This window comes from Pelophylax lessonae (genome assembly GCF_965119305.1).
Source record: "Pelophylax lessonae genome assembly, chromosome: 8".
Lineage (NCBI taxonomy): Eukaryota > Metazoa > Chordata > Amphibia > Anura > Ranidae > Pelophylax > Pelophylax lessonae.
In genome coordinates, this window is record NC_138775.1 from 240,462,682 (window position 1) to 240,475,313 (window position 12,632).

Genomic DNA, 12,632 nt, shown 5'->3' on the forward strand with positions numbered 1-12,632 from the left:
AGGTAAAAGAAAAAGTGGGGAAGGACCATTACCCATGCCACATCCTAATACATCAATATTAGGTCCTGCTAGTGGTGGATTTTAATGGCACTCACATGAGACAAACTTATTACATTATTTTAAAAAATAATCATCTTTTATTATACATCATTATGAACACAATAGGCGCCCAAGACGACTACATTAAAAAATACACATTGGTGTGATACAGTATCCTTATGAGGTTTTGGTGTGAACACCTATATATATGTTCAATGCATTGACTGAGGTATGTACTCCTTGTTGCTGGTCTAGACTATGTATAACTAAAGACAAAACTTTTTTCCCCATTTTGAATAGAGTAAGGCTTCTTTCACACAGGCACTCCGTATGTCCGTATATCATCCCATCCGTTTGCGGGTGATATACGGACATAATGCATGTCAATGGGATTGCGGATGTCAGCGGATGACCATCCACTGACATCCGATTTGCGTCCTTTCGGTTCTGTTCCGTTTTTTGGAACGGAACAGAACCTTATTTTTATTCCATTTAAAAAACGGAACGGACGCAAAATAGGATGTCAGCGGTGTCATCCACTGACATCCGCAATCCCATAGACATACATTATGTCCGTATATCATCCGCAAACGGATTGGATGATATGCGGACATACGGACTGGGTGACACAAGTGTCATTCGTGTCCGTAAAAAAAAAAAAAAGTGCCGGAGCGGACCAAAATACGGTGCGACCCGTGTGAAAGGAGCCTTAGGCAAATTATAACCAGACAGTTTATTCTATTTTTATTTTATTATCCATGTACTACTGGGGAGATTTTTCTTCCCTTCCTGCCCCACAACAAAGAGGAAATATCTCCAATGCATTGGAATCCCTGCTTGGCACCAGAACCTCACTGGAGAATTTCACATGTCCTCCTGCTCTGAGGATAAACAAAATTTACAATTTTCTTTCACTCTTGGTGTTAACAGTAAACAGAACAATAGAGGGGGTAAATCTTCCTAACGGGGGCACAGGCCGCAGTAAAATATGACAGCTGTTCTACTAAACCATCTTCACTAACTAAAACTAAATAAAAAACAGTTTTGCCTTTAATACTTTAGATGTGCTAGCCAGAAACCAAAACTGTACTAAAATCTGAATTCTGCTCAGTTCACTTAAATTTGCTTAGTTTCTTCCACACACGCAATTCAACAGAGGATTAGCAAGAGTACATTTGTATCAAGCCTGAACTGGACAAGCCTTTAACGCAATATTCTTTCCTGCAACCATTCTTAATTCCCTCATCAACACATTAAGTGTTGGGCTATCGTTTTCTCTCTGCTGCCCATAGATGAATCGCATCTCGGCCGGTCTCTGCTGAACCGGCAAAGAGTCGAACCATCAATGGCCGGCTTTAGTCTCTGCTTCATGGATTACCTATCACATTCAATAATTTAGCCTGGGTTCACACCGCATGCAATGGCACTGCGTTTTGCGAGATTTTTTGGGGTGTCGTTAATCTAACATTGACACTTTTTTTTTTTTTTTTTACATCAGAGAGGCAGAAAAAAAAAAAAAAGCATGTCCAGCAGACGTGTTCCAAAAACAATATATATAGATAAATCTATATATCTATATATATATATATAGGAGTGAGCTGGATAAAGTGGTGCGGCACAACAATGTCAAAATGACTCCACAGACAGATTTAAATGCAAGTTTTAATCTTCAGCAGACCTGCAGGTGAAAGCCAAGATCAAGACTATGAAACTAAAAATTTCAGCTTGCTCCTAAATTATTTGGGTTTTTCTGCTGCTATCAATGAATGCATGCATTCGCCTAGCTCCATAAAAAATATGTCTGCTGGCTCCTTGTTTTGTCACTGAATTTCAAATACATCTGTTCATCCCTACCTATTAGAGATATTAAAAAATGATGTTGGTGTAGAAGACCATCTGTTCTGGATCGAATGACATGACATTTCTGGAGTCTTCATCCTATCGGGCCATATTCCCAAATATAAAGATAGCCCTTTACAAGTGTATGAGGGCTCATTGCGCAGGTGCAGCCAGCATTGAAGTAAATTGTGGCTTGGAGGTCCAATGCAGTTGTTTGTATAAGTGAATTTGTCTTTAAACTAGACATGCATGACCTTTTTTATACTAAGTACTGGGGCAAGTTAAAGTTGAGTGCAATTTTCCTACCAAGACAACACACAATACAGATGAAATGTCAGGGAGAGGTACAAAGCTCACTATAAATTTGTCAGGTAAATAATGGAATTTATGAGACCATGAACACAAATAAAACAATTTTAGTTCTACTTACCTTGCCGCATGCTCTGCAGTGGTGCCTCCTTTTGGTAAAGGTAAACCTGGCCTCACACTTCATGCAGTTTGGTGCTTGAGAGTCGGGGACCCAGACTGGAGCCACCTCCCCTAGTGTTGTAAATGGCTTGGAGGTAGGAACTCTATACTGCCTAGCTAGGAGGTCATTATCAGGGCTATCTGGGGACACTGCAAGGCACGGGCTGTGGGGGCCCCTATAATCTCCCAGGTGGTCACCATTTGCATCAGTAACTGGGTTGCGTAGACCAGCTTCTTCATGAAGTGCTTCTGAGACCATGTTATCACTCTGATTTGACTTGTTTAACAGGTCATTTTTGTTTTTGGAGCCACAGCCAGCATTGGGGGGAACCAAGTCAATATGTAATATATCAGATAATGGCTTTGGAATCTGCAGCTTCAGATGAGTTGGCTGCTTTGGACGCGCTCCACCATAGGGGACGCTTAGAGGTTGCATACTGCCAGCCGGTTTTGATGAGGTCTGCACATGCACTGGTGCCACCTGGCCACAGAGGCCATGCAGGTGGTTCTTCATTTGGTCTCCACTCATGTTCAGCACAAGTCCACTTGCTTCAGCAGCATCGTCCTCCCTCTGCTGATCGTAAACACTGATGAAATATTCAGACTTGCACTCTTCAATTTCTTTCTCCTCAGTCACAGAATCTTCTTTTGACGGCAAACTCTTTGGGTTATGAGCTACATTTGGGTTCTGCATTCCATAGGAATCACACCCATTGTACAATGACATGTCTGCATCAACATTAGGCAGATTCCTGTCATCACTGCCAACACTAACAGAGCTGTCCAAGAAGACATTATTTAATTCTTTGTTTTGATTGCTTCCAAGACAAAGTTTGTCCTTTTCTCGGTTCTCTTTTACTTTTGTCACATTAAAGTCCCCATTGGTTACCAGAGACTCTGAAAAATGCTCTACCACGAGTTTGGGAGATCTATCTTTTTGGAGGTCATCATTTAGGACAAGATGATCAACTGCTGCTGGACAGACTTCATATGCAAATTCATTACCAAGCTGCTTTTCTAGAGACAAAAATAAGGAGGTTTTTTGCTGCTTTTCACTGTTAAGGGTATCTTCTGTTGCAGCACTAAAGAGATCTAGATCATCTGGTGGACGGAGGAGAGCTTTATTTTCAGTCTGTAAGTTAGGGACAGAAAGTATACTAGGAGAAAGCTGGAGACCATCAGAATCTAGAGAAAACTCAATGGATTGACTTTTATGGTCTTCAATACCATCATCCGTGAATGCACCAACATTTATATTATTTTGTCCCTTCATGGTAGGACAAACGCTAATTTCATTATCAACAGAGGCATTAAGCACTGTTTTACAGTCAGTACTGTTTTGTGGTTGCTGCTTTGAGTCTAAACCATGAATCTGGCTTTGCGTGCTTTTAGAGTTATCAAGAGACATACTTGTAGGGCTATTGCAAGGAGATGAGCACATGCTGACATTAGAACCTTTAGTACAGCTACTATTAAGGGTAACATCTGCTAAAACAGACTCCTCTACGCAGTGCACAGTGGTGGTACTGCAAACATTTTCTGGCTGGTCTTTGCAGTCAGCCAGCTGGTCTTCAGCCATGTTGGTACCTTCCGTCACCATGACGGAAAGCTCTGAGGTTAGATGTCTGATCTCTCCATTGGAACAGGGCGTCTTAGGTGTCAGGCAGGGTGATTGGTCTTTGAGGTGAGCCTCAATATCAATGATCGTCTTGGTGACATTGTCTAATGTCGAGTTATCAGTCAGACGGTGGGAAGGTGGATTGAGGATTTGATTCCACTTAGCATCCAGAAGCCTTGGTGAAACAGTCTCATCTGAAAAAGAAAGAACCAAATGATAAACTGATACTTAAACATAGTACTTAACGGCATAGTCCACCCTTATGAACATGTTTTACATTAGACTGATATTTAGGATTTAACATGAAACATAGCTGCATTTCCAAAATCCCCACATACCTGAATCGGACTATGCAATTCATAAAGTGATGTATTTCTTTTAAATTTACTGCTACTGTGCGCAGCCCATCCCACACAGTCACATCCTCTATTAAGAGGGAGATTAAAAATCTCCATCTGCCGCCACAGTAGAGGGACATCGAGCATCTCCCAACCTTTTGCAGCGAGTCCCTCAACATGTACAGGTGCTTCTGCAATAGCTGCAAAATTGTTCAGGATGAGATTGCTAATGGTAACAAGGACATGTCAATGAATTCAGTGTTGGCATGTCCAATTCTAGTCTCCACTGGAAGCACACACAGCAAGGGGAAAATGCAGGAAAGAAAGGACCTTGATGGCAGGATCACCAAGTATTTTATGAAAACTGTATATTTCAAAAGATTAAAAATTACTTTTGACGCTCCAACAACAAGAACTCCAAATGAATCAGTTTTAAAGCAGAATTCTAGTTCCATGATATACTTGATTTCACTCCCCTTTTAAATAGGAAAAAGAGGTGTACAATGATTACTTTCAATAGTGGGAAAATGGGATTTTTCACTTACCATAAAATCCATTTCTCTGATGTTAATTGACGGACACAGCTCCTGGTATTCATAAACATTGGGTTATACTGCCCCCCTACAGGAGTAGGACACTAGGCAGAAAAAAATTCTGGCTACACCCATGGGCATTCCCAGGGGGTATACTTTCTCCCTGCATTACAGTCACTCAGTTTTGTAATAAGCAGTGTCAGGAGAATAATAACTCCGCAGAGGGGTGGGTGCTGTGTCCGTCAATGAACATCAGAGAATTGAATTTTACGGTATGTCAAAAATCCCATTTTCTCTTTCGTTCGGACACAGCTTTTGGTATTCATAACCATTGGGACGTCCCAAAGCAGCGTTAAACATGAGAGGTGGGGAGGACTGAAACAAACCATTCTGCCCACCTTAGAATGCCTGCTACCTCCAGAGCCACCAGGACACTTCTTGTGTCCCCTTGATGATTGACATAAGCCACGGCCATGGTATTGTCCAATTAAATGCGGATCAACACTGAAGATGATCCACCCAATGATCCAGACACAGTCTGATCGCTCGGAGTTCCAAGACATTGATCGGTAGTCTGTACTCTTCCAGCGCCCAGATCCCCGAGCAGAAAGCTTGCCGAGGACGCCTCCCCAGCCAGATAGGCTGGCATCCGAGGTGACCACTGTCCAATACAAGGGGAGGAAGTATTTTCCCAGCCGAAGCACCGGAGAATGAAGTCCCCATATTAAGGGCTCCCTCGTTCCCTGACTCAGCCGGATGTGATTTTCCAGAGACTGGGGAGTCATATCCCATTTGGTCAGAATCTCCCTTTGTATGAAACTGTGCAAACTGAACCACCTTGAAGGTAGACACCATCAGGCCCAACACCCGCAAGTCCGGAGTGATGACCATCTGTTGGACAGTAGGAGGAAGGAGCACTCTGGCTAAGGCCGAGTCCAGAGTAAGGTCCAGATAGTCCAGCTTCGTGGACAGAACCAGAGCAGACTTCTGAAGGTTCAGAATCCAGCCAAACTCCAGCTCGCAGAAGGTCCAAGTAGCCCTGTACCGCGATACCCCATTGGCGTAGCAAGGCTAGCACCGGGGCTAACACTTTAGTGAAGACCCAAGGAGCAGAGGCGAGACCAAAGGTTAACGCCACAAACTGATAATGCTCCTCTCCCACAGCAAAGCGAAGAAAATGCAGGTGACTGGCACATATTGGAATGTGAAGGTAGGCATCCTTGATATCGATAGAGGCGAGGAAAGCGCCGGAGAACGAAGCCACCATATCAAGGACTCCCTCGTTCCCAGACTCAGTTGGATCTGATTTTCCAGAGACTTGGGGAGTCTTGTCCCATTTGGTCAGAATCTCCCTTTGCAGGTAGACATCATCAGGTCCAGCACCCACATGCAAGTCCAGAGGGACGACCATCTGTTGAACAGCAGGAGATGAATTGCAGCCTGCAATTTCTGGAGTTTGTCCAGAGGAAGGAGCACTCTGGCTAAGGCCCAGTCCAGAGTCAAGCCCAGATAGTCCAGCTTCCTGGACGGAACCAGAGCAGACTTCTGGAAGTTCAGAATCCAGCCGAACTCCCGCAGAGTTTGTATTGTGATCTCCAGGTTGTCCACCAGAGCATAGGGAGACTCCAATCGCAGGAGGAGATCGCCCCAGGTAGCCCAGTAGCAAAACAAGAGCGAAACTCGATCTTGTAGCCGAACCGAATGACTTAGTGGACCCACTTTTCTTGCACTAGGGAGGTCCACAAGTCCGGAAACCAGCGGAGATGTCCCCCCCACCCCGATACGGGGGAGGGCGCACCTTCATGCTGAAGGAGCCTTGTCCACAGGTCTGAAGAAACCTGATCTTGGCTTGCTAGGCCAGGTTCATTTGGATCCTCCTGAAGAGGCCCTGAAAGACTTTCAGCCCTTGTGAGTCGACCCTGAGAGACAAAAAAAAAACAACTTTTTATGAGCGGAGAAGGAAGGCCCACGTCTACGATGAGTTTCCTTGCCCTTAGTAGCCTGCGGAAGAAAAGTACTCTCTCCCACTGTGAGACCTATAATGATGTCATCGAGGGTAGCTCTAAACAGGCGATCTCCTTGAAAAGGAAGATCAGTCAGGGCCTTTTCGAAGTCTGATCCGCAGACCAGCACTTGAGCCAAAAGACACGCCGAAGGACCACTGCCAAAAACAGAGAGGCGAGCCATCAGGGGAGCTGCATTCAAAAAGGCATCACAGATAAACTTCAGCCCCTGGACCAGCTAGTCCGACAGCTCGGCAAAGGCAGGGGGGGAGCTGTTCCCCCTCCAGGTCATGGCGCGAGAGCTTAGCCCACTCGGTCTGAGTTTGCGACACTAGGGCAATGATGAATACCAGCCTCATTGCCGAACCAGCCAGAGTGTACATATGGCCGGCCAAAGCCTCCGCCTTCTGGTCAGCAAGATCCTTAAAGGCCGGGGAATCAGGAAACCGGAGGGTCCACCACCGGTGGAACAGTCCACTTCTTAAGGGACTCCTCATAGGGGTAACGCCTAGTAAAACGCTTAGGGACCCCACGGGGACTCTTTTTCCTCTAGACGTAAAGAGTGCCCCCTTGTCTTCTGTGTTGAGAATAACTTAACACCAAGTTTACTATATGGACCCCTTATGTATTTATACATGTTGATCATATCCCCCCTTAATCTCCTCTTCAAGAGAGAATAAATTCAGTTCCTCTAATCTTTTCTCATAGCTGAGCTCCTCCATGCCTCTTATCAGTTTGGTTGCCTCTTATCAATTTGGTTGCCCTTCTCTGCACTTTACCCAGTTCCCCGATATCCTTTTAAGGAACTGGTGCCCAGAACTGAACTGCATATTCCAGAGGAGGTCTTACTAATTATTTGTACAGGGGCAAAATTATATCTCTCTCTCTCTCTCTCTCTCTTTCTCTCTCTCTCTCTGGAGTCCATGCCTCTGTTAATTCAAGAAAGGACTTTGCTTGCTTTGGAAACCGCAGCTCGGCATTGCATTCTATTAATAAGCTTAGGATCTACCAGAACACCCAGATCCTTCTCCGCTATGGATTCCCCCAGTTTTACTCCCCCTAGTATGTATGATGCATGCATATTCTTAGCCCCCAAGTGCATAATTTTACATTTATCAACATTAAACCTCATTTGTCACAATGTTGCCCAATAAAACAGTGCATTGAGATTGGCTTGTAAGTTGGAGACATCCTGTAAAGCTGGATACACACTATAAAACTTTCTTTGGATTTTTTCCTTTAGATTTACCAAAACCATATAATATGAGGTCAAACCTAAACACTTTCAATTTGTATGCAATCAGGCAGGCCCTTGCACTACATAGTTTAAGGTAAATCTAAAGAAAATTGAACAACAAAAGTTGTTATATATGCAGCTTAAGGAAGTTATTTAACTGCAAAGCTTGGTGTCATCTGCAAAAACTGAAATGGTACTTTTAATCCCAGACCCTATATTATTTATAAAGATTTTAAAAAGTAAGGGTCCCAACACTGAACCTTGGGGTACACCACTGATAGCCTTAGACAATTCAGAGTAAGAATCATTAACTACTCTCTGAATTCTATCTTTTAGCCAATTTTCTATCCATTTACAAACTGATCTTTCCAAGCCTGTAGACTTTACCTTACACATTAGCCGTGTGTGGGGAAATGTGACAAAAGCTTTTGCAAAATCCAAGTATACTACATTCACAGCCACCTCTCTGTCCAATGTTTTACTTACCTCCTCATAAAAAGGAATCAGGTTTGTTTGACTTCTGTCTTTCATGAATTCATGCTGTCTGTTGCTTAAAATATTTTTTTCCAGCAAGAACTCATCTATGTGGTCTTTTATTAATCTCTCCAGTATCTTCCCAACTATAGAAGTTAAACTAACAGGTCTATAGTTACTTGGCAAAGACTTTGATACCTATTTAAAGCGGTAGTATCATGTTTTTTTTTACTTTTACCTACAGGTAAGCCTATAATAAGGCTTACCTGTAGGTACAATTAATATCTCCTAAACCGGCACGACAGCGGCGCATGCGCTCTGAAGGTCCGGGGGGACCTTCAGTTTTGCTTGCCGGGAGCTTGCCGGAAAATCACTCCCGCGCGCATGCGCGGGAGTGACATCATCGCTGCTCCGGCCAATCACAGCACCGGAGCCGCCGAACCCGGAAGAGATGCCGAGGAATCATGGCAGTGCCCGCAGCGACGTCCGGGATCCGTGTCGGGGCTTCGATCTAAGGTAAGTAATACATAATGAGCTAGTACGCGATGCATACTAGCTCATTATGCCTTTGTCTTGCAGGTTGTTTTTTTTTTAGCGTTTTTGGGTTTACAACCGCTTTAATTACAGGCACCAACTTTGCCCTACGCCAATCCAGTGGTAATATTCCAGTCCCTAATGAGTCCTTAAAAATTAGAAACCAAGGCTTTGAAATTACAGCGCTCAATTCTTTTAGGATGCGTGGGTGGATGCGATCTGGTCTAGGCGCTTTATCCACCTTTATTCTGTCTAAATATTTCTGGACCATAATCACTTGTGTCAATACCATCCTCATTATGGTCATGAGCTCCCCCATGCTCCTTTGTATACACAGAGCTGAAAAAAGTAATAAATTTGCCTTCTCTTTGTCCCCAGTCATCCACTCCTGATTATTTTGTAAAGGGCCTACATGCTCAGACCTAACCTTTTTACTGTTAATATATTTTAAGAATTTATTGGGGTTTGTCCTACTATCTTTTGAGATGTCATTCATTTTGAATTTTTGCATCCTTGATTTCCTTTTTACATATTCAGTTATATTCTTTGGTAAAATTAAGCAAGGATAGCGTTCCTTAATTTTTTTTATGTTTTAAAAGCTTTTTTCTTATTTATTTATAGTCGACCATACGGTCGCACTCCTACTCCCAGTCAGCGCCCCGACCCCACCGCAGGAAAGTGGCCAGACCACCTAAAACAGCCCCAGCGTATGTGGAGGGGGGGGGCAAGATGAGGGACTCGGCAAGGTGGGGTGCCTGCGGGAAGGAGGGGAACCCAGGGATCCGACTGTCCCAAGAAGGGGCCCACGTCCACCCCAAAACCCTCCAGAGGGAGAGGGGGGGGACAGCTACTCTCCATACCAGGAACCAGGTAGGCAACGCTCCAGACAGAACCCCTCTCCATTGAAATGGGGGGGGGGGGGGGGGCTGTCGGCCAGGAGGAACACTGCGAGGCCCGGTCGTATGCGACCTCGCGAGGCGTTTAAGTCCAGTGGGGCTATGTCGTGGCTGAACTAGCTTGGAGCTGAGGTCTGTGCACGCTCGCTGGCTAGACTAGGGTGGCCACTGGATCTAGATTATCCGGCACGTCGCCCAGTCCGGCAGTTGATTGTAGATCTCACAGAAAAATCAAGAAAGAAAAAATATTCTATCTAAAAAATTTTGCCAGGACCAAAGATCCCAGCAAGGAACTAGCTCCTTACTCCGGTTTAGGCAGAAACAAAAATGAGTGGCTATAGCAGAGAGAGGGGGGGGGGGGTATACCCCTGGGACTGTCCCTGGATTTAGCCAGAATTTTTTTCTACCTAGTGTCCTACTCCTGTAGGGGCAGTATAACCCAATGGTTAGGAATACCAGGAGCTGTGGCCGTCAATGAATGAAAAAGAAATATGCCTCGATTGGAATTAGAATGATTTTTAGTAATTTTTCGCCAGGAGCACCTTTATGCAAAGTTTGAAAATGTTTTGGGTCGAGTGGAAAGGGTTAGAATCGAGACGTATATGTCTGGGGAAAAAACCTATACAATACACCTCTGCAATAATTTCAGTGAGCTAATAAATGCCTGCCTAGAGTAAGTTGATAATGCTGCCGCCGCTGCACTTTAATCCCAATCAGTACCGTCAGCCCTGCCGGTGTTCTCCCCCACTGGACTACAAAACACTTCCTTGTGTTCTGAAGCTATGGGGGGAAAAATGGATTTTTGTAAGATCTTACCGTAAAATCCTTTTCTCTTAAGCTCATTGACAGACGTAGTCTTCTTGATTCTCAAGAGCTGGGTTATGTTGTCTCCGCAGGAGTAGGACTAGGCAGAAAGACAAAACGTTCTGGCTCCACCTTAGGGGCAGTCCCTGAGGGTATATCCTCCCTCTCTCTGCTACAGGGAATCAGTTCTGTTTTAAAGCAGTACAGAGAATTTAACCCAACCCAACTCAATGATAGAGGGGCGGGTACTACGTCTGTCAATGAGCTTAAGAGAAAAGGATTTTACGGTAAGATCTTACAAAAATCCATTTTTCTCTATCGCTCATTGACAGACGTAGTCTTCTTGATTCTCAAGAGCTGGGACATCCAGAAGCAGTGCCACAAATGAGGGGTGGGATTGACAAAATCAAATCCAATCTAGAAGGCCCAACCGGTGCCAAACTAGAAGTTTTAAAGGCTCATTATAAACAAAGAATGAGACTAAAGAAAAATTTTCCAACGGAAAAAACCCTCGAGGTAGACCACTGGTCTCCTCAAATTGCGGCCTGCAAAACCTTGCGGCCAAACGAGGCATCAGACGATGCCATTACATCAACTTTATAATGTTTAGTAAAGGTATGCACCGACGACCAGGTAGCCGCCTTGCACACCTGGACCACTGACGCCTGATGGCGAAAGGCCCATGACGCACTAAGTGCCCGAGTGGAGTGCGCCTTAACAGGGAACGGGGGCTCCCGACCCTTAATAGAATAAGCCTGTACTACCGTCTGTCTGATCCATCTGGAAATGGTCGCGGCAGATGCAGGCAACCCCTTTTTGGGTCCATCTGGGATCACAAAAAGTGAATCCGTCTTGCGAAACTAGTCTGTCGTTTTCAAGTATACCCTGATCGCCCGGACCACATCCAAGGAGTGTAAAGCAAACTCCCGAGGATGACTGGGCTTAGGACACAGGGAAGGTAATACAATTTCTTCATTCAGATGAAATTCTGAAACCACTTTTGGTAGGAAGGATGGATTCGGACGAAGAACCACCTTATCTCTATGAACCACCAGATATGGTGAACGACAAGATAATGCGGCCAGTTCTGACACCCTGCGTGCAGAAGTAATAGCCACCAAGAAGGCCACCTTCTGGGACAACGTGGGTAGAGGAATCTCCCTAATATCTTCAAAGGGAGGTTTCTGAAGAACCGACAACACTAAATTAAGATCCCAGGGGGGTAACGGCGTGTGCACTGGCGGAGCCAGATGTCGCACCCCCTGGATGAAGTTCCGCACCAAGGAATGAGTAGCCAAAGGCTTCTGAAAGAAGATGGCTAATGCTGAGACCTGACCCTTGATAGTACTCAAGGCCAGTTTCTGCTCAACCCCTTGTTGCAGAAAAGCCAATATTCGACTAATCGAATAAGACCGAGGACGGAACCCCAAAGGTTCACACCATGCAATGTAGGACTTCCATGTGCGATGATAAATCTTTCTGGAAGTCGCTTTCCTTGCTTCAACTAGAGTAGGAATAACTGAAGCTGACAAACCTTTGTCCTTCAGCACCTGGGTCTCAATAGCCAGGCCGTTAAAGCCAGCGATCGTAAAGCAGGATGGAAGATCGGTCCCTGAGACAGTAGATCCTCCCTGAGAGGAAGTCTCCATGGGACGTCCGCCACCAGTCTGACCATGTCGGCGTACCAAGCTCGACGAGGCCAGTCCGGAGCTACCAGGATTACTGGGATTCCTTCCTCCTCTACCCTGCGAAGAAGTCTTGGCAGTAATGCGAGAGGAGGGAAGGCATATATTAGCTGGTATTGCCCCCACGGGGCGATCAGTGCGTCTGCGGTTTCTGCTAGAGGATC

At 45.0% G+C, this 12,632-nt stretch overlaps 1 protein-coding gene across 1 annotated transcript in view; it reads right to left on the reverse strand.

Annotated features, from left to right (window-relative positions):
• Positions 1 to 12,632, reverse strand: part of ZFYVE9 (zinc finger FYVE-type containing 9) — a 176,434-nt gene that overhangs the window by 97,926 nt on the left and 65,876 nt on the right. The window contains exon 3 of the mRNA XM_082264974.1: positions 2,309 to 4,158. Coding sequence (XP_082121100.1) covers positions 2,309 to 4,158 — 1,850 coding nt within the window. The remainder of the gene's footprint in view (positions 1 to 2,308; positions 4,159 to 12,632) is intronic.